General features: G+C 44.1%; 1 protein-coding gene and 1 long non-coding RNA gene across 2 annotated transcripts in view; both read right to left on the reverse strand.

The window, feature by feature from the left end:
- The window catches only part of SLC35F2 (solute carrier family 35 member F2), a 51,548-nt gene extending 35,101 nt beyond the window's left edge, over positions 1-16,447 (reverse strand). Inside the window, exons 1-2 of the mRNA XM_040976885.1 lie at positions 16,190-16,447; positions 15,586-15,869 (exon numbers count right to left, since the gene is read on the reverse strand). Coding sequence (XP_040832819.1) covers positions 15,586-15,686 — 101 coding nt within the window. The 5' untranslated portion in view covers positions 15,687-15,869; positions 16,190-16,447. The remainder of the gene's footprint in view (positions 1-15,585; positions 15,870-16,189) is intronic.
- On the reverse strand, positions 11,118-12,544 carry LOC121154084. The gene is made up of 2 exons (XR_005883459.1): positions 11,474-12,544; positions 11,118-11,434 (listed from the first exon to the last, which is right to left on the reverse strand). It is a non-coding gene; the product is annotated as an uncharacterized LOC121154084 (long non-coding RNA).
- Positions 16,448-27,895: the final 11,448 nt, after the last annotated feature.

The raw sequence follows: 27,895 nt of genomic DNA on the forward strand, positions 1-27,895 counted from the left end.
GGCATGCATCTATCAACTATGTAAACAGCCTCAAAAATAAAATGAATTATTATTTTAAAAAATATCATAGGGATGCTGACATGAGGATACAGTGTCGCCAGAGGCGGCTTAACTTGTGGTCCCACATTGCTACAGGCCTCCCCAAAATAAAAAATTCTCTAATCTAGCCATTAATGTATCCTCCACTTTCAATGAACATAAGTAATTAGCAGTTTTAAAGATCATGCATACTTTTATTTGAAAAGCAAAGCAACAAAGAGACAGAGTTCTTCCATCCACTGGTCCACTCTCCCATGCCCTCAATAGTTATGGCTAAACCACACTGAAGTCAAGAGGCTAGAAGGGAATCTGTTTTCTTTTTGCTGGATCACTTCTAACAATAGGTGTTCAGTAAGTGCTTATGAAATTAGTAAGTTCTACAGTTGTTAAGAAGCCATTAGGTTAGGATAAGCACTTATTGTAGATAAAAGACCCTTAGACATGAACTCGAGGAATGGCACGGAGGAAAAAAGGCAGAATGAGGCAGAATTGGGTATCTGGATTGAAACGAGAAACAAGGGAGAGAAGACACAGGGCAGGCAGCTGACAGCAGAGTCCCACTATGTGGCCTTTGTCAGGAGCATTCTTCTGAACATAATGGAAAGTATCCTAGAACCAGGCCTCACTCTACCCCTTATTACTGGCATCTAGTTGAATCAGTTAGCCTCAAAAACTCACAAAATAAAACAAAGGCTTTTTGTTTGTTGTTGTTTGTTTTTTAAATCAGGGCAATGTGGCCTTGGAGGTTGCAAAAATGAATCGAGTTAAACTGTGCAAAAATACCCAGCACACTCCCCACGAGAGGAACTCTCGTCACTCCCTAGCTAGAACTTTCAATACAGCCTTCGTCAACAATAAAACAATAAAAATATTTTTTAAAGAAACAGTATTGAGATCCTGGCACAGTAGCCTAGCGGCTAAAGTCCTCACCTTGCAAGCAGTGGGATCCCATATGGGCACTGGTTCTAATCCCAGCAGATCCGCTTCCTATCCAGCTCTCTGCTTGTGGCTGGGAAAGCAGTCAAGGCAGGCCCAAAGCCTTGGGACCCTGCACCCGGAAGAGGCTCTGGTGGTCCTGGCTTCACGTTAGCTGAGCTCCAGCCACTGCAGCTGCTTGGGGAGTGAATCATTGGACGGAAGATCTTCCTCTCTGTCTCTCCTCCTCTCTGTATATCTGACTTTCCAATGGAAGAAAAAAAATACAGTATCAGTGTGGGATGTGGTACTCTAATGTGGAGGCTGGACGCCTGCAGTCCACACTGGATGTTTGAGTCCCAGCCCCTCTTTCATTTCTTTCAGTCCTTCAGATAAGTCAAAACAAATTTTTTCAAAAAGAAAGTTTTTTAATGTATACTACAGTGAGTGGGCTTTTTTTTTAAAGTGTAAATTCACAAGCACTAGATATTGGAAGAGAAAATAGCATCAACACAACACCCATATGAAACTACTGAGCACTTTAAACAGGGTTAATGTGAGTGAAGAATTGATTTTTAAATGTCATTTAATTTAAATTAAAATAGCAATTTGTGGGTATTGCAGTGGCCACCAAATTGGACAGTGTAACTACAGACCAACATTGTGCAGACATTACCGCAATGGTGAGAATGTCTGAGAGCAAGTTACTGAGTGCTTAAAAGATGGCTAGTGTGAAAAGAACAAATACCATATATTCTCTCTCATATAAGGAAGCCAACATGGAAAGGGTAACTCCAACAGTCCAATCTATGCTGGTTTTTTGATGTTTTTACTTCAGTTTGGTTGCTTCCAAATAATCTCTATTCTCTAGTAGAATTCATCATGTGCTTATGAAGTATATGATGGCACCATTTTTCCCGAGAGACTTCTGTGTTTCCTTTTTGTCATGCATGTGTTGGCTATTCAGTGGTGTTACTTTTTTTCAGGGTGATATACTTTGTTGTCGATGTTGTTGGTGTTGTTGTTGATGTGGTTGTTATGAATTGATGTCAATCTGAAACAGTAATATTATTTCAACCCCAAACAACCTGTATCTCATGCAATAAGATATTGTGAAGTAATCAAGGAATCAATAATCGATCTGAGTAGACTGCTTCTGATCTACATCAAAGAATTGTAAAATTGTAAGGCTCTAAACAAGATGGAAGAATCCACCATGGGGGGGGAGCGGGTTTTGGGGAGGGGAGGGGGGAATCCCAGTGCCTGTAAAACTGTGTCTCATGATGCAATGTAATAAAATAATAATAATAATAATAATAATAATAAAAAGATGGCTAGTGTGAATGAGAATCTGAATTTTCATTTTATCTCATTTTCTTTGAAATAATCACATGTGGCTAGTGGCTATGGTATTGTAGAACACCACTGAAGCCCAATACTTCTCAATTTTTAATGTGCTATGAATCACCTAAAGGCTCTTATTAAATTGCAGCTTCTAATTCATAGGTTCAGAGAGAGCCCTGAGGTTCTGCAGGCAGAGCAAGCTTTCAAGTCATGCCTATGCTGCCGATCCACGGAGCACACTTTGAATAGCAACAGGCTAAAGCAATGTGTCTGATTCTAGGGTTTCCAAGTCCCTAGGAACACACAGAAGCAGCAGCAGCAATCCATAGGCTGTTCAGAATCTGTCTTTGATGCTTCATAGACCTTAACATTACTTCTGACTATCACTGGTAACCAAAAAAAAAATCAAACCTTAACAAGAGAGGATTAACTGAACACAGACACAGGAGTACTCTAGAGCTATTGAAAGCAAGGGTAAACATTTCTTTACAATTTAAAAATGAATATGGAGTGCTAACATTTATCCATAATCTGTTAAAATATTCAAATGAAAAGAAAAATAAAACCTCAAGTTACCAGTAGGGCAGGAGAGGGACCAAAGTAAAAAGTGTAAGTGAATTAATCTTGTTTTATAGATTTGTCTTTGGAGACAAGCAAGTATTCTACATCACTTGCAACAATGTTTATAAAGAGAGAAAGAAAACTATGATGTCTGTATTGTGGTGCGGTAGGTTAAGTGGCAACAGCATCCCCCAGCACAAGTCACAACTGCTCTGCTTCTGATACGGCTCCCTTCTAATGACCTGGGAAAGTAGTGACCGATGGCTCCAGAGCCTGGGTCCCGGCCACCCATGTAAGGAGACCCGGATGAAATTCTTGGCTCCTGGTTTTGGCCTGGCCTGGGACTCTCGGAGCCATTTGGAAATTGAACCAGTGGATGAAAGATCTGTCTCCATCTCTGGATAGTTAGCTGGCTGTCTCTCTCTATCTCTCCTTCCTCTGTCTCCCTCTCTTAAATAAATATATATTTAGGGAGAGAGCCAGGCTGGGATATTCAATTGCATCCACTACTACAGGCATGAGTCAAAATAAGGGCAGGCTGGTTGGGCCTTGTTGTAGCATCAGCTAGCAAGTGCTGGGACTGGAGGCAAGTTCTAGACTGCAGAAGCACCTGGAGAGTGCAATATCTGTGGAAGGGAGCACTATCTCCATGAGGGAGATAGTGGGCTCCACTCTGATGGGCTGCAACTCCCACTGGTGAGCATGAGAACCAGGACTGAGTGCGGGCCTGGCTGGACAGGTTGTGGCACCCTCTGGCATAAGTGTGGCCTGAGGGTGAAGTTGGTTGGGTTGAGTTAGGCTTCAATGCCCAATGATGTATCTGAGATTCCAATGGGATGTGGAGCAGACAGAACAGTCCACTGCACATGCTGGCAGGCACAAGAACCAGAGCTGGGGAACCAGTCCAGTGGTGGTTATTGGAGGTCAAATCTGAGCTGCAGTTCACTCTGTGGTATGTGGGGGCCGAGTTTGTGTTGGGCAGGGTTGGGCTAGGCCAAAGCACCCAATGGATTGTTGAGGATGGAGGGCAGAACAAACTGATTAACTACCCCAGTGAAGCCTGACAGCAAATAGCTGGGCTAATCAAGACTCGGAGGTGGGCTATGACAGCCAATCAACCTGGGAAGGATTTCCTCATCCATGGAGTGGCAATATCAGCAGCATCAGAATTATCAAAACCACATAAACAGAACCCTCAGAAAATGCTCCACAATGGGGACCCTTGGCTGACATCAGGTGGTATTTTCCCATTCCCCAGGTAATGTGGCAGTTGGAAGGCTGGGCGTGATTTCTCCTCTTACATAATATACCTCTCACCCCATATACAAGAAGAAGAAAAACAAAATATGTTTTACCCACTATCCCCTGGATCCTTGACTTTTCCCACCTTGATCAACTATAAAACACCTCAAAAATAAAATTCAAAAAAATTCTATTATAAAGTACTTTTGTAAAGAAAATAACTTAAAAGGGATCTTCTACAAATTTATGGAACAATGCATGGATTCCAGAACTTTTACACTAAAGTAAACTTATGTCTTAATTCTACCAAAAACTTTTTAAAGCTAATTATTTATGTATTTGTTTAAGAAACAGAGACAAACAGTTTCTCTCCACTGATTCACTCCTCAGACACTTGTAATGTCTGGGCTGGGACATGCCAAAGTCTGCAGCTAGAAATCCAATCCAAATCTTCCACATGGGTAACAGAAATCCAGGACCTGATTCCTTGCCTGCTGCCTCCCAGAGTATTAAGAATCAGAAGCCAAGAGCTTCTTCCAGGTCTCTCAGGTGGGTGCAGGTGCCTATGCACTTAGGTCATTTCCCACTGCTTTCACAGGTGCATTTGCGGGAAGCTGGATAGAACGTGGAGCAGCCAAGACTCAGCCAGCACCCATATAGAGTACCAACATTGCAAGCACTGATTTTACCAATGTGCCACAATGCCAGCCCCTATTTTCTCCCTTAAAACAACCAGGAAAGTGAAGGGCTCTGAGAGAAGGCTACTACACACCAGAACACTTAGCCTTGACATTTGGAATCCTTGTGCTTATTTGGATTTGCAGTTCACCTGGCCTCTAATCCTCTGGCAACTCTTCAAGGTTTCCAAACTGCTGACTTAAAGCTCCATGGATTCCCCATGGGTATCCACCATCATCACCATGTATTATTTATTTATTACACTAATGCTAATGGACTCCTTCAGAATACCTTGTGTTTTTATAGTGCCTCACAGTTTACAAAACTTTTCTTCAATTTTTGATGCATTTGCCAATGCTGTAGGATCATAGCTAAGGAAATTAAGTCTCAGAAGTGAAAAGGATTGCCTAACTCATGTTGTTCTAAGTAGAGGGTTGCCAGTAGCCACATGCCCTTGGATGTGACTCTAAAGCAACTTCACCACCCTGGCACAACTGGTTCAGTGTCTAAATCCTCACTTGCACGTGCCAGGATCCCATATAAGCACACCCCTTGCAGGAACTGGGGACTCAACTTTTTTTTTCTTCTACTTATCTCAACAAAAGTGAGGTGGCTTAATCGAAGTAACTGGGTGTCAGGTGCCACACTCAGTGCTTACACAGGGCTGCTCAAGGAATTCATGGGAAACATTACTGTGAAAACACTGCATGGATTTCAAAAACTTTCTGCAGCAAAGTAAGGTATTTTAATCCTATTTGCCACAAACTTCTGGAGTACCCGCATACATGCAGTCTCCTTTGAATCTCACCAAAGCTCTTGTGAGATAGGGTTTATTAGCACAATTAAACTGCTAAGAAATAGTATCAGCTGTTCAAAGACATAACTTGCCCAAGGCCACAGAATGAGGAAATCATGTATTCCACTCCATAAACTGCTCTCCCCCGTAATAACAATAATTAAATACATAATATTGAAAGTTATGAGATCACAATGGGAAATTAATTGATGCAAATTATTCTGCATCTCTAATAATGGGCACTGATTAACATTATCCATTTCATTCTGTATTCCACAACAATTGTAACAGAGGCTGTTCTGTAGAAATAGGGAGAGGTTTGTCTTCCTATTTCTTTTTTTTTTTTTTAAGATTTATTTATTTATCGGAAAGTCAGATATACAGAGAGGAGGAGAGACAGAGAAGATCTTCCGTCCAATGATTCACTCCCCAAGTGACCGCAACAGCCGGAGCTGATCCAAAGCCAGGAGCTCTTCCAGTTCTCCCATGCAGGTGCAGGGTCCCAAGGCTTTGGGCCCTCTTCGACTGCTTTCCCAGGCCACAAGCATGGAGCTGGATGGGAAACAGGGCTTCCGGGATTAGAACCAGCACCCATATGGGACCCCTGCACGTTCATGGCAAGGACTTTAGCCACTAGGCCATGGTGCCAGGCCCTGTGTTTCTATTTCTTTTAAAATACATTTATTTGTTAGTTGGAAAGGCAGAGTGATGCACAGAGATTTTCCATCCACTAGTTCACTCCCCAAAAACCTCCAACATCCAGGGCTGGGCCAGGTTGGAGCCAGGAACTCCACTCAGGTGTCTCATGTGAGTAGAGGGATCCCAAATACACGAGCATCCTCCGCTTCTTAGGTGCATGAGCAGGAAGCAGCTGCTGGGACTGGAATACACTATTCCATGTAGAACGCAGGTGTTGCCATAAGAGGCTTAACCTCCTGTACCACCACAATGACCCCTCTCTTCCTATTTCTGATTTGCTGAAATGAGCAGGCGCGAAGCACATTTTCCAATCACCTATTCTCTTTGGGTGTGTGTCAAGACACTTGTGTTACAGAGCCTCTGAGAGAAAGGAAGGAGTAAAATACAAAGCGTGGCACTAAACTGGGGGTGATGCGCCATGGATGCGGTCCTGCCTCCAGCACCCACCTCCCACCCCAGGCTCCAAAGGGGACTGAGAAGGCTGGTGAGGTTCAGGGGAAGGGCAGAATCAGGAAGCCCAGGACTCAGCATTGCTTAACGAGTACACTGCTGCTACAAGAGCCCAGGCTACATGAGTTTCTGTCCTGAAGCCAGATGCAGATCAAGGCCTTTCCCTAACCCAACCTGGCCCAAGAACTGAGGAGAGCAGACTCCACTCTCAGCAGGCAGTCAAGGTGCCACATCCCATTAATGTTTAATTCTTAACACTGACTGCTCATAGAGGCGGAACAAAAAGTTTTTAACTTTTTTTTTCTTAAACCATGGCCAACCCTAAATGTAGCTCCTTACAGATTGCCAAAACAAAAGTTGTTTTGAAGACTTGAGGTTTCTGTTTTGGCTGCTTTATCCTATTCAACAGAGTCCCCAGATGAAGATCATCAAGCATCCCGCAGTTAGAAGAATGAAGCCCACAGCAAGCCTGCAAACGCAACAGACAGGCAGAGAACCCTGGGGTTTGGCAGCAGACCCTTCCCTAACCGCATAAAGCAATAAATTCGCTCTCCACCTATGCCAATGGTGAGCCACATTTTTCTAACAGACATAAAACACTCGCCAAACACCAGCCTCCTGTTTTCAGAAAGAGCCTGGTCTAGAAGGCTCCCAGAGACCCAGCCACAGAGGGCAACACAGGCATAGAAGAGATTTCCTGTGAGTCATGCACCCTTCCCAGCCTTTCTACAACCACAGGCCTCAAACCAGAAAAACCGTGCTCCTCCTTCCCTGCCCTAGCCTTGGCTGCACCTCCTTAAACCCAGCCAACTCACAAACTTTGCAGCCGAACCCATTCATAGTGAAATATGCAGAAGGGAAAATAAACGTCCTCCCAAAATGGAGAAGCTGACTCAAGCCCTTCAGTTTTTCGACTCTCAGATGATAATCTTTAGAACCCATGAAAATGGGTTAAAATCTAGTTACCAAAAAAAAAAAAGTACAAACAATGGGTATGTCACCAAATATTAGTACTTCACAGAGGTGGGAATATATAGGCCAACACATACAGAGACCCAATTTCATTAGCGACCAGAAATGAGAAATTAAGAAAATTAAGAAATACTCGTACATTCATTTAGCTGTCAAAACGAGAATAGCAAGTGCTAGAAAGAAACACTATTTCAGAGGATTTCTTACTGACAGCCGGTAGCTTTATAAATTGGTACATCCATTTGGAAAACCAGCTTGGTATTATTTGATGAAGTAAACAGTCATGTACCCTGTGCTACAAACCAGCAATTCCTCTCCTTGATGTATATACACGTGGACATCTGTGTAGCACGCTCTTAACGTACGAGTAAGGAAACATACGGAAGAACATTCCCCAGGTACTATTCACAAGGGCAAAATCTCCAAAGTGTCAAATCCCCATCAACAGAATGAAAGAATAAAGCGTCGTACATACAAAGGAAAAAACATTATATAATAGAGTCAAAAGAGGTACTGTATCACATCATACAACATGGATCTATCTCAATCATGTGCCATAACGAGAAACCAAATCACAACAGATTATATATGCATGATATCATCTTTACAAAGTAAAAAAATTATCCAAAAAATGCTCTTTTAGAAACACACAGAGACGCAAAACTATATTTAAAAATGAGAGCAAGGGATTGCTGAAAGAAAAATCCAGATGATGACTATCTCTGGTTAGGGAGGAAGGAAGACAGCCACTAGGGACATGTAAATTCTAGGATAAGGGCTGCTGGTGGATTTATGGGAATTTACAACATTTAGAAACAAACTGAGCCACTCATTAACAATGAGAGTGTGTCATCAGTAAGGAATTATTATTCTGTGTAACTAGAGTTTAAAAAATGATGCCATGGTGGGCAACTGGTCTAGCAGTTGAGATATTAGTTAATTTGCCTGCTTCCTGCTAACACAAACCTCTGGGAGGCTGTGAAGAAAGTTCAAATGACTGACTTCCTGCCATCCACATAAAAAACCTACACCGTGCTCCTGGCTCCCAGCTGATTACCGCTATTTGAAAAGTAAACCAATGGGTGGGAGTACTCACTCACTCGCTCTCAGCTTCTCAAACTAATACATGTGTGTGTATTTATCTTTATATAGATGTGTAAGTCTTCTGAGAAAATGCAATATATTTATCCTATAATTTTATATACTTTCTTGTACTCGTGCATATACAACCAGGCCACCAGAAAGCCCGAGGGTAGGTGGTCCAAGTCCTGCCTTTTTGCATGCTGCCTGTCTCACAAGAAGCAGGTTAGAATGGTGGCCAGAGCATTGAACCTGGAGCCAGACTGTCTGGGGGGAAGCCCCGTTGCATTCCTTGTCACTGTGTGACTAATCTTGTTAGGGAAAATGACTTAACTTCTCTATGCTCTGCTTCTACATATGTCCCAGGGGCTGGCAAGAACAGTATTATAAACCTGCAGTTTTATTATCAGAAGAACCCGTGCGAATTACTGAACCCACACTACAACAGTATGGTTTGTTGCTCAAGGCACACAAAGCCTTACTTAAAAAACAAAGTGTTTTATCTTTCATTCGATAACACTGAAGAAAGCTTAGGGTATGTTCTTTTCTCCAAGTAAATCCCTAACTCTTCTGGAACAGGAATGTCTCTTTAAAGCTGTGAAAAGATCTACTGCATCTGGCACAGTACCAGGCTAAAGCTCTCATTATGACTTGGAATTGAGAAATCAAATCAATCTACTCCTTTAATAGTCTGGTTTTCTTAAAGTTTCTATTATCATTGCTATAACTGAATGTATCTATGAGATATGGTGTGATAATTTAATGCGTGCAGTCAATGGATGCTGATTAAATCAGATTGGTATGTCCACCTTCTTTTTAAGGATTTTTTTTTCACTTATTTGAAAGGCAGAGTGTGAAAGAGGGAGAGCAACAGACAGAAAGATCTTCCATCCATTGGTTCACTCCTTAAGTGGTCACAAGAGTCAGAGCTAGATCATGTCAAAGTCAAGAGCCAGGAATCCATCCAGATTTCCCCTGTGGATGACAGGGGCCAAGTACTTGGACCATCCTCTGCTGCTCTCCCAAACCCATTAGCAGGAAGCTGGATTGGAAGCAGAGCAACCAGGATTCTAACAGGTGCTCTAATATGGGTTGCCAGCCTCACAAGAGGTAGCTTAGCCCGATGTGCCACAATATCAGTTCCCTAAACACTTTAAAATTAATTAACGTAGTACATATTCATGGAATGCAGTGTGATATTTCAATAAATGTGAACATTCAGTACTGATGAAATCAGAGTATTAATGCTTCCCTCTTCTTATCGTTACTTCATATGCGGCACTTCAACTCCTTGCTTCTCTTTGTTCAAGAAACACACAATATATTACTATGAACTAAAGTCTACCACTGTACCACACAACTCCAGAATCTGGCACCTGTTATCCATCCCATTCCATCACTACTGCCCTCCACACTTCCCATCCTCTAATAATTCTTATTCTATATTCTGAATGATTCTTCCCCCTCAACACAACACACACACACACAAACACACACACACACAGTGACTAGAAAGAAATTTTGGGCTTAACTATAATTTTTCGCAGATTTTATCTCTAGCAATTAATCTAAACTGCCAAGTTTTTCTGACCTATTGCTGGTCTCACAACTTTAATTAACATACTTTATTGAAACCAACCAAAATAAGCATCCTAAATTCTAAGGAGTAAAATATTTTATAACTTATTAAAATGAAAGCCATTTAAATCTTTACTCAGGGTCTTTCTATGCTTTAATTGTAAGCAAATCTAAGAAACTGGGTTCTGTAGTTTCTACAATCTTGATAAATTAGAAAGCTTAATTTAGAAAGAACACAGGCTTCTAGTAATAAACTTGAAAACACAGGGGGGGAAAAAATCACATGTAACAACCTGGAAGAAAAACTGTCAGAAAAAAGAATAAGATAATTCAAGGCTCTGAGCATAATATTGCCAGGTAATGGAATAATTAAGCTCATGGTTATGACACTGAACCAAAAAGCAAAGTTGATATCTACTGTGTTGAAGGTACTTTGTATATTAAAAAGAAAGCAGTCATATTTATTTGTTTCAAAGAAATTTACATGACAGGGGTTTTTTGGCAAAATTTCTAAGATTAGTGACAAACAGACCCACTGAGTAATTGAATGGATTGGCCTACCCAAGAATTGTTAATTACAAACCAATTAAGCACTGAAGAATCACTTCCAAAAGTTATTAATAAATACATTTGCAGAACTGAATAATCTATGACATAAACAGTGCTTTTACATTGAATTTAAAAGTAAATTTTAATGCTCAAAAGGTGAATTTTAAGTTATCTGGAAAACTGATCTGTGTGAAATGTTAGTCCTCTCGGATGATCCTCAGTAAATAACAACATAGGAAGTATTTACAAGACTTAAACTTGTCAAAATGTACATACACAGTTCCCTAGGGAGGCAGTTTGCTTCATCCATGGAGTGGCCACCTCCAAAACAACTCAGAAATCTCTTCAGTAACAGCTCACTTTTACTTCAGTTCTGACCGTTGCATCTTATTTACCAAATCTGGTTGCAAATGTGTTTGTCCTCCTGCTAGAAATCACTTCAGCCCCTCACAACCCAGAACTGCTACCAGTCCAGTCCTGTGCCAAGCACAAAGCCATGGCAGCACTTCAGAGAGGAACAAGAGCTTCTGCCTATTCTGCAGCATCCTCACACACAATAGAGTCACTGACACGTCACGAGTTGGAAACAGGTGTCTCGGAGGTAGAGAAGAGGAGGCACCCTGCCAAGAGGAACTGGAAGAAATCAAGGAAAACCTCCTGACTTGCAGCTGTCTGCAGAAAAGTTCTTAAGCTGCCTGGAGAAATTAATGAAGCGGGTTCAGCTACCCAGCCAGCATCTTTCCTCCAAACACTGCTTCAAGCTCCTTGTGAATGCTGACCTGCTCCCTCCAGAGCAGCTGTTAGAAACAGCTAACTGAGGGGGCACTGAGCAAAGCGATCCACTGTGGTGCCGCTGCCCTTGGAGGGATTCAGGCTCTGGCCTGGCCATCAGCTTTTCTTCTGTACGGGAAGGGAAATATCTAACAATGTTCAGCACAATGTGGTGCAGAGACAAAGGCCTATATAGTTAAGCCCACCTAAGTGGCCTCTTTTAGACAAGGGGAAATCAAAATGAAAAGAGAAATCAGAGGCCCAGGTCAGGCCCTTTATTAGACAACAGCAAGGAAAACACTCACTGATCAACTACTACTATTGTATTATTTCTCTTGTAGCCCTTGGCCCATTCACTATGGCAAAACATTCTCCAGCCGTTTCTTACCTAGTCCTCCTAGAAAACCTTTATTTTGCTTCAAGATACCAACCACGCTCTTTCAATCTCCCTAGGCCTACTTCACCCCAGTAGACTTGGTCTCTGCCCTCACTGAACTTCACACTGGCCTCTACAGCACTCATCATATCTTCTTACCATAAATCAGCAATGAACTTCCTTTCACAACAGCAACAGCCAAAGATGTTAATCTAGAGCCTAGAGCACAGATGTTCAGTTTTTGATGAAAGAATGAACTACATTCAGCATGGTCTTACAAAAGGAATCTGATCAAATCTATGCTCTCCAAAAGCTTTTTATTTAATGGAAACAACATACAAATGTAAAGTAATAGTTAAAGGGCATTCCAGGAATGTGCATTTTTTAAGAATAGAAACAGAGTCTGTGTGTAAGAATGTAAACTGCCTGACAGTGTACAATTAAATAATAAGCATCCTCAGGAACTCTTGGAAATCCAAGGCTTTTGGCTACAGTATTCATCATTTGAGTCACTGGCAATAAAAAGCAAGAGGCAAAATTTCAAGCACAGCCCACGTGGGACTATGTTGGTTCTTTTTTATCACAAATGCCTGGTATACAGTAAGTGCCCCAAAAACTTTTTTGGGCACAAGTAATCTGATGTTCATAATCACACAGAAAACTGTACCCTTAGGGAGGCAGCTGTATCAGGAATTAGTCTCCAAGAATACTTACTTCTCATGATAAAAACAAAAGCAACTCTGGGCCCCAACTATATGTAGCAGCCAGTTGCCAAAGGGGTAGTCTTATCCTCTTTGACTAAAAGGATAGAAAAGGGCTGTGCAATTATAGACTATGCTGCACACGGCGATAGCATCAGATCCATGCACCAAACTGTCTTCTCCCACAAGGTGCCTGATCCATGGCTGGAGATTCAAGAGTGAAACCCAACCTTGGTAAATATGATTTAATAACAGTTTCCAATACTGAGTACAAGCGTAGTACATATCTGCCAGGCTGCACTTTCTGATTGTTGGATTGGACAAGCAAAAACTGCCATCAGAATCCATCGACTGCCTAAAGAATTGCCAAGGTTGGATAGAAAACCTTAAAGAATTGGAGACTTAGGCCAATCGGCAAGGAACACTCCAGCCCGAGCCCCACGGAACAAAGATGGACAAAAGGAAGAATCAGGAAGTAAGGTTGGGAATCAGGGGAAAAGCCCTGGAACCGCTGTCAACCGCAACTCACTAATGTGTGTGCTAAGAATTATGGGAGTGTAAAAAACTAAAAAAGACACTATTCCTTTTTTCTTTTTTTTGCGGGGGGGAGGGGAAAGGCAGATATACAAAGAGAAGGAGAAATAGAGAGGAAGATATTACGTCCGATGGTTCACTCCCCAAGTAACTTCAACGACTGGAGCTAAGCCATACCAAAGCCAGGAGCCAGGAGCCAGGAGCTTCTTTCGGGTCTCCGTCTCAGGTGCAGGGACCCAAAGCTTTGGGCCGTCCTTGACTGCTTTCCCAGGCCACAAGCAGGGAGCTGGATGGGAAGCAGGGCTGCTGGGATTAGAACCAGCTACCATATGGGATCCTGGCACATTCAAGAATTTTAGCCGCTACGTGTTATCATGATGAGCCAACACTATTCCTATTGTTATGGAACTCTGTTCAGCATTATAAGATGCCCACAAGTGCTTACACAAGTGCTACACAAGGAAGAAAGGTAAGCCCTCAGGTGGGTACAACCAGTATACTTAGGCCCAGAAGAAATCTTATAATTAGGAGGCTTCTATATACTCCTGATGGTGAAACATACAAGATTCAAAGGTGGGAGGTGTGGTCTAGGTGGTTAAACCAGATTAGGATGCCAGCATCCCATACATTCAGGTCCCAGCTCCTCCACATCCGATCCAGCTTCCTGCCCATACACCCTGAGATGGCTGATGCTGGCCCAAGCACTCGGGTTTCCACCAGCCATGTGGAGGACCCAAGTTAAGCTCAGGCTCCGGGCTTCTGCCTGAACCAGCCCTAGCAACCTAGTAGATGGAACAACTTTCTTTAAAATCTTAAAAACAACATACCAGGATTCTGAAAATGTGAAGACATTGGGAAAAAAATTATTGCTAATTTTTTTTTCATCTTGCTAAACTGACATACTGTCTTCTCCAGGCTCTGGTCACTGGCATCAGCCTAAGCAATTACTACCATGGTGTTATTATCACCCAGGATTGGTAAGCTGATGTTGGCAACGAACCAGTGCACAGCACCCACTTCTGTGTAGTCACCCACCAACCCTCACCACAACCTCACATCTCCACTTTACAAACAGGAAAACTGGAACTGAGTGACTTGCCCCAATCTCAGCCAGCTAGGGCATGAATCCCAAACCTGGGTCCTCAACCGGGACACTACCCTGCCTCCTACCCTAGCCTTCCAGCGAGCATGTAGAGCTAAATTTATCAAGACACACCCAACCAGCCAGAAGAAAGCAATTTTTGCGGGGGGGGGGGGGTGGAGGGTGGGGGAGGAGGGCATTTGTTTTAGTTTTCTTTTGTTTTACCCAAGTCAAAACAACACCACACTTATTTATATGACAAAAATGCCTACAGCCTTACGGACCCAACCTTTGAAAACAATACGGCTTTTCAGGACCTAGCTATCAATCTTCAAAGGGCAATTTATTTCGCTAACATGGAAACATCAAGTGTTTGTTTTATGAGACGCCTAGCAGCCAAGAGTGGTGGAAGGGCAGCTTAGGCTTGCCGGCACCTCACCTAAGATAACAAATTCTGGAATCGGGCAAATGGTGTTGCCCTCTTTGTTCCTCCATCTGCAAAGTGGGTATCACTACATGCCATCTGCGAGGGCAGCAAGGACCGGGCGATTTCGTATGCACAGTCCCCAGTCGAGAGGGAGCGCTCAATACATAAATGGTTTCCATGAGGTAGGTCCTAGGTCGTCTGCTTTTCCAGAAGGCACGAATTCCAGTAACCACTGAAACGCCTTCCCAGGTGAGGGGGCCAAGTCCTCAAGAGCATTTCTCCCACTTTCCTCCCAGCCCGGCGACTCCAGCCCGGGGAGGCACTGGAGACTCGGGGCTGCTGCCAGGCGGCAGCACACAGCCTCGTTCCGCACTTGGGCGAACTCGTGTGAGCAGAGGCTCACCCTGCCGCGTGTGAAACGCCGGGCAGCCGAAGGAAAACCGACGCAGTGTCAGGAAGAGACGTTCCACGGGGGACACCCCTCCGTCACCGCGTCCGTCTCGCCACCTCCCACTGCCTCCAGGAAGCCACAGGGACCGGCCTCACAGCTCCAACAGCGTGCATTTCCCACCCACTCCAAGTCCCACGGAACGCACGGCCGAGGGAAGGGCTCGGAGCGCTTCCCGAAGCCAGGTGAAGCGCAACATCCTCGGCGCGCTCGGGGAGCGCCCAAAGTCCACCGAGCCGCTCCCTCGGCCTCCCGGCACCGGCAGACACGTGCGAGCCGGGCCTGTCCGTCCCTGCCGGCCTCCTGCCGGCCCCTGCCGCGCCGCGGGGCGGCCCCGCACTCACCAGGTGAAGACTTTGCCTTTGATGTGGCTCAGCAGAATGCCGGCCGCTCCCCGCGCGTGGGCCTGCAGCGCGCCCGGGCCCGCCGGCCGCGCTACCTCCATGGGGACCCTGGCGCGGGCCCCGCGCTCCGAATCCCCCAAAGTGCCGGGGTCCGGAAGCCGGCAGGCGGCGCCTGTGCTGCCGGCGGGGACTCGGCTGGAGTCCCGCGCGCGCTCGCTCGCTCCTTCCCTCCGCGCCTCCTTTGAGCTCGCTCACGTCCCTCCGGTTCCTCAGCGGAGCTCCTTCTGCGACAAATGATTAACTGTCAGACGACACACTTGCAGGTTAGAACCTGGCACCTCCGGGACACGAGGAGGAGCCAAAGGGGTTTCGCCTTGGCATTCGAGCCTCCGTGTTGAGTGGCACCCCAATGTGCACTTCAGGTTTTTATGGCTCGTCGTTTGAATTCAGTAAATGAGGTTCTCGTGACTGTTCCCAGCGTGGTCTGACCCGGGAGGCAGCCAGTTAACAAGTGAACTTTGCCAACTGGAAAGCCCGCCCGTCCTACCACCAGCTCTCCCAGTCTCCCTCCCTCCCTCCGACGCGTTTCTACCAGACAGCTCACCCCAGCCAAGGAAGGACCTGTCACTTCCTCGCAAAACGGAGGTCACATCCTTAAATAATCCTGAAAAGTATCTCCGAGCCGTGGAGCGAGGGAAGTCTCCCTCCTTATCTGGGTTGCTGGGGTGGCCTTTTCGTACCCAGGGCGGTCTTAGCAGGGCCAGGGAGGAAGAAGCTGCAAAAGCCCGGGCGCTGAGCCAGCAGGCCCGGACCTGGACCACGCCTTCCAACGTTTCCGCGGACAGAGTAGGAGCCACGGGGGACCGAAAGCTGGTGGCAAAGTTCCTGCTTGTAGCTGACGTAAGGAAGTAGGTGAGTCTGTCAGATTCTCTGCTTCCGGGAAGGGGCAGGTCAAGACAAAAGAAAAGGGTGTGTGGACCGTGCACTTTTTGTTTGTCCTCTCCTCCCTCCCCTTGCTTGGAAGAAGGGACAAAATCATGGTTAGTTAAAGAAGACCACAGTTGCCTAAGAGGGAGCTGTCAAGCTTCTAAAAGTTTTGAAACACGAACATTCAGCAAGTTTAGCAGCTCCAAGAACCACAGTTTGGAGGAAAGGGTTTTTATAAAAATTAAGGAGAGATGGGGATGAAAAGATGTAAGCTAAGAACATGACCACCCACAGAGGACTGATTGAATGACACAGTACAACCACACCGCGGCAGGGAGAGGGGAACATTTAGGATACTGAAAGCACCTTTAATATGGTTTCATTTGTGTAATGCAAAAGCCCATTGCACACTGCATATTGACAAGGCTGAGTTGTACCTAAATCCTGTGCCTTAAAAATAACAGTGGTTGGGGCCCGGCGCGGTGGCGCAAGTGGTTAAAGGTCCTCGCCTTGCACGCCCGGGATCCCATATGGGCGCCGGTTCTAATCCCGGCAGCCCCGCTTCCCTTCCAGCTCCCTGCCTGTGGCCTGGGAAAGCAGTCGAGGACGGCCCAAGGGATGCTACCCTGGCATCCCTTCCCGGCTCCCTTTCAAGATATGGCTGTTTCACTTTCAGTTCAGCTCCCTGCTAATGGTGGGTGAAGCAGCTGAAGATGACCCAAGTGCTTGGACCTCTGCACCCATGTAAGAGACCAGGAGGAAGCTCCCAGCTCCTGGATTCTGCCTTTGTGAAATGAACCAGCAGGTGGAAGATCTCTCCCTCTCTCTCTCTAACTCTTTCAAATGAGTAAAATAAATCTTAAGAAGTCGTCTCCCACCATCTTCTGTTCTCAAACAGAACATTTTATAGGTAAGACCCAGGCGTCTGCCCTTGTACCAGGGGCTGACTTTGTGGCACAGAAGACTAAGGAACCACTTGCAGTGCTGGTGTACCATATCAGAGTCCCTGCTGAAATCCTCCACTTGCAGTCCAGCCCCCTGTAGATGATCTAGGGAGGTAGCAGGTGACCCAAGCATTTAGGAAACCTGGATGGAGCTCCTGGTCCCTGGCTTTGGCCTGACCCACACAGTCCTGGCTGTTGCTACCATTTGGGGAGTGACCATCAAATGAAAGATTTGTCTCTCTGACTTTCAAATAAATAAATCTTTAAAATAAATAAATTCTAAAATAGTGAATTATAGTCCCTTTATGCAAATATGTGCTTTTGCCTAAATACATAATATTAAAGATGGATTTGGTGTTGTGACAGAGTGGACACATTCTCCCTACTCCCCCCAAAAAACAACTCCTAATCCCTAGAGCCTAAGAAATTTGCTTTATGTAGCAAAAGATGTGACTAAATTATCATAAATTAGCCAATGGGCTATGATGTCATCACAAGTGTCCTTAAAGGAAACAGGCAGAGGAAGACTTAAAACAGAAAAGAAGATGGTGTGCTGATGGAAACAGAGGTTGGAGTAATACACTCAAGTGTATTTATGCTTTCCTATGTTTACATGTGTTAGAATGGTAGGGTGTGGAAGGATGCATACCAGGTGATTGATAGTGTCTAAATCGGAGTGGTTAGCAATGGGAGGGGTAGATAATAAAAGAGAGATTATCTTGTTTATTTGCATTTTGTTTCTTACTACAGCCATTTACTTCTTTCAATTAAGACATTTTTCAGGGGCTGGAATTGTGTCCTAATGGATTAGACTGCCACTTGCCTATGGGCACAGGTCAAGTCCCACTGCTGCAATTGGGAATCCAGCTCATTGCTAATGCATCAGAGAAGGTGTCAGAGGATGGTCCAAGTGACTGGGTCCTTGCTACCCACAGGGAATTCCAAGTTCTTGGCTTCTGCCTGGCCCAGCCCCAGTCATTGCAACCATTTGAGCAGTGAACCAGCAGATGGAAAATCTGTTTCTTTCTCTGTTTCTCCCTCTCTCTGTGTCACTCTGCCTTTTAATTAATTAATAATTAAGTACATAAAGCTTTTTAGATTACATTCCTTTTTAGATACATTACTTTTAATTTAAAACATAATTGCTTCAACATTTGGGGGCCATAACTTCCTACTTAATTTAATTCCCACATGTAAGTAGGAAAATTATGCATAACTGCATGTTTATATTATGTATAACTACAAACTTACAAGTTCCTTTCCAAAATGTTACACTAGTAGTAAAGTTTTAGCTTTGCTTCAAAATTAGATCATCTATCTTACCGAGGCATATTAACCTGTCTGAGTTATTTTGGTATCGAGATTAAAATACATTGAGTGGAAGTAAGGGCACCAATCCACAAATCTTTTTAAAAGATTTATTTTTATTTTTATTGGAAAGTCAGTATACAGAGAGGAGAGACAAAGAAAAAGATCTTCCATCCACTGATTCACTCCTCAAGAGAGCACAACGGCCAGAGCTGAGCCAATCCAAAGCAGGAGCCAGGAGCTTCATCCAGGTCTCCCACACAGGTGCAGGGTCCCAAGGCTTTGGGCCATCCTCAACTGCTTTTCCAGGCCACAAGCAGGGAATTCTAGTCAAAGGTCTCTCCTACAGTTTGTTACGTTTGTGAAAGTAAACAGGATCTGTAAACAGGCTAACATGAAGTTTATTCGAGACAGAATATGAGTGTCCTTAGTCCAAGAGACGCAAGCACAAGGACGTTCATTGTTTTGGAAGTGTTTCAAAATACTCAAATTGTAGTCAAAATGTATGCATTACACAAGGAGTATATATTTTTCAGATTAGTCCTAAAAACTTTTTAAAAAATGTTTTATTGTATTTTTTCTTTGAAAGGCAGAGTTAGGGATCTTGCTATCCCTTGGATAACCCCCCATATGGCCACAATGGCCAGAGCAGAGCCTATCCAAAGCCAGTAGCTGGGAGCTTCCTCCAGGTCTCACACATGGTTTCCCAGGCCATAAGCAGGGAGCTGGATGGGAAGTGGAACAGCTAGGACTCGAATCAGCATCCAAATGAAATGTCAGCACCACAGGCTGAAGCTTACCCAATTCCAACATGATGCCAGTCCCCTAAAAAAAAAAATCTTTAGGGAAGTTGGGGGGGGGGGTGAGGTAGTAGACTAAAAGCATCTCAAAGACAGAAAACTTGTCGCTAGAAGGGGGTTTCTGGTTGATTAAGGACGGCATCCCTCTGAATGGAAAGAGAATGTGTGGATAAAGAACACAGGATTGCTTGAGGTTACCCCAGGTGACTAAAACAAAGCAGATCCTGTGTCAGTGTGACACAGAGGAGATTGACAGCTGTCCTGTGTCTCCTGGGACAGGTCTCAGCATGTTTCTCTTAAACGCCTTGCAGGCATTTACCTGACATAAGGTTACTGAAGCTGGAGGTTAGGACTGGAACAGCTAGAGCCTGGCCAGGATCTCTGTCAGTCTCCATGGTTTGGGGAGCTCTTTGTGTGAACTTTTTATGAGTGGTGAGCCACTCTACTCATGTATGCAGCAACTGTTAACCCCTTCCCCAGGTGAGTGCCTGAAGAGAAACAGTAGCCAAAGCACATCCAACAAATATTGAAAATCTTTACTGAGTATATATAGAGGCTTTTATTTCTGGTGGATATTCCCGGCACGATACGGAGTAAGAACCATTTACAGAATACATATACATTGTATGAAGAATTATAAATAATCTAAAGATGAATTAAAGTCCATAGCAGGCTGTGTGTAAGTTATATGCAAAAATGATGTCATTTTACATAAGAGAACTTAAACACCTATGGGTTTCATTATCCACAGGTATGGAACCAATCCTCCACAGATATGAAGAGAAGGGACAACAACTCTAAAATATTTGCATTTTTGGTGAGTAATTTCAGGAATGATCTAAAGAAGTAAATTTTTTTTTAAAAGATTTTTTTTTTTTTTTGTTACAAAGTCAGATATACAGAGAGGAGGAGAGACAGAGAGGAAAATCTTCCATCCAATGATTCAATCCCCAAGTGACTGCAACAACTGGTGCTGTGCCAATCCGAAGCCAAGAGCCAGGAACTTCCTCCAGGTCTCCCACACGGGTGCAGGTTCCCAAGGCTTTGGGTCGTCCTCAACTGCTTTTCCAGGCCACAAGCAGGGAGCTGGATGGGAAGTGGAGCAGCCAGGATTAGAACTGGCACCTATATGGGATCCTGGCACATTCAAGGTGAGGACTTTAGCAACTAGGCCACCGCGCCAAGCCCTGAAGAAGTAAATTTGATATGGCCAGGCAGGTAGCTAGGGAAAGGTAAGAAGCTCAGATCTCATCACCTTCTGTGTTAATTCAACAGGACTAAGTACTCCAGGCACCCACATCCCATCATGCACAAAATGTCATGACACCTCCCTGGAGATAACCATGTACACTGCTGCTTCACACCAAACCCTTCTTCCCTTCAATGTTCAGTTGAGCCATGCCCTGAGCACTACCCCTTATCCCATACAAAGGGCAACATCAGCCTGGGTGGGGGCAATTCTCCCTCAGGAGGTTGATCACATTCATGTCTGAGTGTGTGCTCTCCCTTTGCCTTTCAATAAATCTTGTTTTTCTCTTCACCTCTATGTATACCTCCTAGTTCCTACATACAGGAAGACCAGGACCTGGATTAAGTCTAGGGCTAAGTCTCCCTGAGCCAAAGCGGGACTCCAGATCCAAATAATATAATTCTCCACAACAAATTCATATTAGATTGTGTACTGTCAGAATGGATACAATTTTGATTGATATCTCAACCAGTCTTATTTATATGAAGGTCAGTCTAGGGTGAAGATGTCGCTCTAATTGGAACAAAGCAGCAGTCATCCATTTTGGCCAAGTGATGAGAGTTGGCATTTTGTGAGTGGTACAATGACCTGCTTTTATGATAACAGAAGTTTGTGAGCTGACCTTGCTTTGTTTCATTTTATCGCGGTCTCAGTATTCTTGCTTGAGAATGACATTGTTTATATCTAATAACAGAATATAGTCGGTAATACCAGGCCAACTTCCAAATGTTAAAGATTGCTTTCTTTTTCTTTCTTAGTACAGATAGTCCCCACTTAATGAATTTTTTTTTTCACTTAAATGATGGTGGGAAAGCAATATACATCCAGGAAAAATATCAGTTTATTATTATTTGAAATGCAGAATGACAAAATAGTGAGTCGTTTTCCATCTGCTGATTTATTCTTCAAATGCCTGCCTTACCAGTGCTGGGGCAGGCTGAAGACAAGATCCAGAGCTCAACCTAGGTTTCCCACATGCACTAGCAGCTACTTGGGCCATCATGCACTGCCTTCTTTGGTACTTGATCAGGAAGCTGTATTACAAGTAGAGATGGAGCTCCATCCCATCAATGTGACATACAGTATCCCAAGGTGCTGCTTGACCTGATCTACCACAATGCCTGCCTCTTGCCTCCAAACTTTGAATTTTGATCTTCCCCAAGGTGGGATACTCTAGAGATACTGAGCTGTGACAGCAAGTTGCAGCACCTGTCAGCCACAATCGCAAGGGCAGACAATCAACACTACAGAGTACTTTGTTATCAAAGTGTGTTGGTATCAACTGAATGAGATATTCAACACTCTACCACAGAATGGACGGCTTTATGTTACCATTTTGTCCAGCAGTAGGCTAATATAAGCATTCTGAGCACGATTTAAGGTAAGGTGGGCTAAGCCATTACATCAGTAGAGAAGATATATTAACTAAGTTTCTGATTGATGATGTTTTCAACAAGCAGTGGGTGTATTGGGACATAATCCCACTGTCAGTTGAGGAGCATCGGTATCTGTGTTTATGAACAAGCCTCAAAAATCACATTAGCATCATTGCCACCGTGGTCTACAAATCCACCCAACTGAAGATGTATCCCAGTGACATACAGAAGAACATGTGATTGGAGCTGTTGTAGTCATCTGTGATATGCCCCAAATACTTTTCCAAATTGCTACTAAGCAATTTGCTATTTTTCAGTTGAGCAAATTAAAACTTGGGAAGATTAGCCAAGATCTTCAGAACAGTTAAGTATGTGAAGTTGACACAAATTACCAGGCTGACACTACAGTTTTACTGATAAACATGGAGCAAGCCTCTGTCCCAATGCCTTCCTCACTGCTCATAAGACTAGTTATAAATAAATGTACTTTTTACCTCTCATCAAATGCAACATAGTGAATGATAAGACCTATTATAGTCACATTCACATTATTATCCAGCCCCCCCAAAATGATAAAACTGATGAAACAGGCATGTGGCGTGATAGTTAAAAAGCTCATGTCTCCTGTTGGAATTCCTGGGTTCAGTTTCCTGCTTGGACCCCCAGTTCCAGCTTCATGCTAATGTAACATACCCTGATAGGCCGTAGATAACAGGTTCTGCACTTAAAGTTCATCTTAAAGACCTATTTAAAAAGCCTTCTTTAAAAAATTCTTTTCTGAAACATTCTATTCAATATATTTATTACCACTGCACTTGAGGCTCTCAATAGCAAACAGCTGTCTTATTCTAGCTGCCCTGGTTTTCTTTTTCAGAAGTGTTCTAGGAATCCTGGCCTGCCTGTCTTTTACTTGAAAGTCCAAAAGTGCACAAGGTACCAAACCAAGGCAAATGTCAGAATTATTTCTCATTAAGCAAAGTGAATCAATAATACCCTGTGCTTAGATGGCAACTTTGAAGAATTTACATTATTGCCATTATTGTACTCTAGGACTTTGCAAATCAATCAACCAAGTATTTTGAAAGAAAATTATGTATAGACCACAATGATCTATGATGCTCTGGATACAGAAGATACTTTCACTCTTGTAGTTTTCTTCTTTGCCTCCATAAACATATTTAGAATACCTACTATTTTTCAGGATAATGATAGGTGGCAGAAAAAAAAATGTAAGAATGAAACTTGGTTCTTGCTCTCAAAGTGTTTACAATGTAATACAGAAAAATATTTGAAGATGACCCTACATGATCATAATGTGTATTTGAGCTAGATTTGATAAAGGGGAACATAATTTAAGCAAATAAGAAAATAACCAAAAAAAAAAAAAAAAAAAATAGGGGGGCCCAGCAGCGTGGCCTAGCGGAAAAAATCCTCGCCTTGAGCGTGCCCGGGATCCCTTATGAGTGACGCTGGTTCTAATCCCGGCAGCTCCACTTCCCAGCCAGCTCCCTGCTTGTGGCCTGGGAAAGCAGTTGAGGACGGCCCAAAGCTTTGGGACCCTGCACCCATGTGGGATACCCGGAAGAAGTTCCTGGCTCCTGGCTTTGGATCGGCATAGCATCGACCGTTGCACTCACTTGGGGAGTGAATCATTGGACGTAAGATCTTCCTCTCTGTCTTTCCTCCTCTCTGTATACCTGCCTTTCCCATTAACAATAAATAAATCTTTAAAATTAAAAAAAAAAAATAGGGGACAAAAAAACCATCCAAGGAAGTATTTAATTTTATCTTGCCTTGCAGTGGTGCAGGTACCTGCCTTGTGCCAGCGTGGACACCTGCCTTGTGTCAGCACCTGGAGTGAGGGGTGATGCTCATGGGGGCCTGGGAGTACAGGCTTGCAGGGGGCGTGGGGAATGGCGCTGGCAGAAGTTTTCAGAGACCTCAGCAGGCTCCTGCTTAGGCAGACAGGCAGAGCGAGTCTCGGGATTTTGTTACGTGCTTGGTCACAGTTCGGGCAGGGACGGGGATATGGAGGGGGAGAGCCCTAGTTTAGCATGCTGGTGTGGTATGATGGTGAACCGGGCTTGGGGAACTGTTCTTGGATCTTGAGTGGGCAAAGGGTAGAGTCCCTAGCCAGCACAGTACCAGGAGCTTGGGTTCCTAGGACAATTTGAGCTGGATATGACTGCATTGTCCCTCAGCATGAGTGTGAACTGGTTCTGAGGTGTGCCAGCCTGGGCTAGACCCCAGCACCAACTGTTGCTCACAAAAGCCAGGGTAGGTGTAGGATAGACTGGGCTAGGTCTCGACACCTCTGAGCCGCACAAAAGCTGGGTCTGAGAATGGACCAGGCAAAGTTGGCTGTAGCATCCAATAGTAAGAACCGGAATGAGTGTAGGCTGATGGAGCAAAGCCACTGTTTCTGCCAGAAGAGGAGGTAGGGCGAGTCAGACTGGGCCAAGGACCTGCTGGTGGAGCAAGAGCTGCCACTGGGAGAAGATCTGATAGAGAAGCCTGGGGAACTCCTCCGTCAGGATGCAGCCACTGTAAGTGAGCGTAAGAACCAAAGCCTGGGATCAGCCCAGACCAATAACAAAATGATAGTTATCTCAGAAACCAATATATGATGCTATAAGCCATTGTGATGTAATAATTATCAATCCATGGCAATCATTATGATTTAATAAGCCTACCATTGTGATATCCCAGTTGTTTCTGGTTTTCACAATTATGATGACCCCATAATCGGTAATAACTCACAAAATTAGGTTGACTAAATCAAAGTTGACTTCACAATGATGACATCACAATGATGGTTTATGATATCACAATTCATTATGATAAAGCAGTGAATAATTTCTGACATCATCACAGCAGGTTTATGTTATAACAACAGTATAATCGATTCTAACGTGAAAGAACAGTAGGTCTATGGTATGATAATTGAATTTGACTTTGTAATTATTGGTTTATTATGTCACAAAAAGCCTTTGACAACATAGTTTAGTGTCTGATAATATAATAATTGTTTACAAAATCATGATGTTGTGGCTTCTCCCCTTATCCATCCCCTTTCCCCAGGTACAAGAAGGGAAAAAAAGAGATTGTGGAAATATGTTCTCACCCCCCTTCCTGTAGCACTTGACCCTTTGCTCTAATCAACAATGTAAAAATCATCCCCCCAAATTGTATTTTGTTAACTATAACTTAGAAAATAAAAAGAAGTTATTAAAAATTTTTTAATTTACCCATTCAAAAAATCACACTGTGATTTATGACAATTTAATACGTTATGGCACCAAATTCTAGTTTTGTGGTATCACAATGGTAATTTATGACATGACAGTTGATTTTTACATCACAATGGCTTTTGTGAAATTTCATTTGGAGGGTTATGGCCACATGTTGTTTATGACAGCACAGTGATTTTTATGACTTCATGATTGATTACACTATCAAAATGGCTGGCTTATGATATCATAATTGATTATAACATGTGAACAGTAGTTTGTGGCATTACAATTGTTTACAGCAACACAATGGTTTATAACATAATGGCATAGCATGGATTTGGGGTCATCATAATTTATTATGACATCACAATGGTTTAAAACTCATCATTGATTATGACAAAATAATGTTTGGTATATGACATCAAAATGATTTTTCTTTAACTTTCAGCTGTCAGTCCTGCACCAGGGATACGGAATCTCAGTGCTGGAAAAGGCTGCCATGCAGTCAACATATGCCTTCCTTGACACTGTGTCCACCAGCTTCCAAAGTGAGTAACACAAACGCCACATCATTTCACTTGTATTTTCTAACTTCTCCTGTGACTTCTTCTTTCAATGTTCAAGCATTAAAAGAATAGTTAATTTAATCTATGGAAGGGTATGTGATCATTTAATCTATGGAAGGGTATGTGGCTTCTGTTTACTACCCTCTTGGCACATGGCTGAGCTCTGTTAGTCACCACTTGGTCCACTGGGGGGAAGCTCCCTGAACTCTTCCCTTTGGAGTTTTATGAAATCTTCGTTGCATAAGCACGGTCAAAACACAGGCAACCGTTGTAGAAGTGTGATTGGAACAAAAGGATATTACCTAATGCTGAGAGACTAAACGGGCAAATCTAGCAAGGCTTGTTTAGTTTCCTTCTGGACTCTCAGGGTAGCATTCCTTCCTCTCCCATTAGGGGCATGTAGCCTTCTAAAAGGAAAGTTGTGGGGTCTACCATCAGGTAAGGTACTTTGGGACATTATGTTATGGCTAACTTCAAGACAGAAAGATAGGGGAAGGTAACATTTACTTTTAGTCTCTGTGCATTTCCTTCAAAAAAGAGAAAATCTAGGGCTAGGGATATGACTCAAGTGGCTAATCCGCTTCTTGGCATCCCATAAGGACATTGGTTCATGTCCTTGCTACTCCACTTCCCATCCAGCTCCCTGCTTATGGCCTGAGAAAGCAGCTAAGGATGACCCAATGCATTGAGACTCTTCTCCCATGTTTGAGACCAGGAAGAAGCTCCTAGTTTCAGATCGGCCCAGCTCTGATCCAAAGCCAAGAGCCAGGAGCCTCTTCCAGGTCTTTCAGCAGGTGCAGGGTCCCAAGCTTTTGAGCTGTCCTTGACTGCTTTCCCAGGCCACAAGCAGGGAGCCAGATGGGAAGTGGGGCTGCCAGGACACAAACCAGCGCCCACCTAGGATCATGGCGTGTACCAAGCAAGGATTTAAGTCACTAGGTTACTGCACTGGGCTGCTGAGGGCCTAGCCCAGCCTAGTCTGTCCAGAGTCCTGGCTTTTGCACTTACCAGTCAGAGATGCAGCCAACAGGAGAATCCCCAGAGACGCCTTGCCAGTCTTGTTCCCAGCCCCAGGTCTTTGGTACACTGGCACACACTTCGATCTAGCCTTGCATAGCCCACCCATAGTCTCAGCTCTCACTGGCAGGATTTGTAGCCCAGAACATCTTGACATGGCCCACAACCTTTCCTGGCTCTCATGCATGCCGGCAGGTCCTAAGGGCTGGCCTGGCCGGTGCTATATCCAGACCTGGCCCACACAAATGCTGATGAGTGCTATAACCTAGCCTGGTTTATCCTGCCCTGAGCCCCAGCTTTCTTGTCCCCAGAGGGAGCTGCCCTCTAGTAGGGGAGTTCCCCAGATTTTCCTGCTGGGCCTGCTCCCAGCCCTGGATTTCTTGTGTGACAGTGGGGACAGTGGCCCTGTTTGGTACAGCCTGTTCGCAGTCCCAGCACTAGCATTCACCGGCAGGTGCTGCAGTATGGCCACATCTGGCCTCCAACCAGCCCCAATTCCAGTGAGTATCAGATGAATTCTTGTCAGGTGAGTTCTAAGGTGCAGCCTGGCTCAGCCCATCACCACTCCTAGCTCTCTGCAGGTGCTACAGCCCCACAGAGGTGAGCCCACAATTCTGCTATAGAATCTGCCCCCAGATCCGGTTCTCTCATGTTCTGGTTGGTGCTGAGGCCCAGTTTAACGTGGCCCACTTCCTTCTCTGACACTCACTGGCAGGTACTGCAACCTAGCCCAATCAGGCGTGGCCCTCAGCTTTTACGAACACCAGCACTGTGAGATGCTATTTAGTCCAGCCCTGGACTGCCACATGGGTAGATGGCTTGGCCTGACTCAGACAGGCTTTCTGGGTTCCCCTCTCTAGACCACTCCATCTCAGTTCCTTTAGCTACCT

This window comes from Ochotona curzoniae, unplaced genomic scaffold, assembly GCF_017591425.1.
Source record: "Ochotona curzoniae isolate NIBS_2020 unplaced genomic scaffold, NIBS_Ocur_1.0 contig_2723, whole genome shotgun sequence".
Classification (NCBI taxonomy): domain Eukaryota; kingdom Metazoa; phylum Chordata; class Mammalia; order Lagomorpha; family Ochotonidae; genus Ochotona; species Ochotona curzoniae.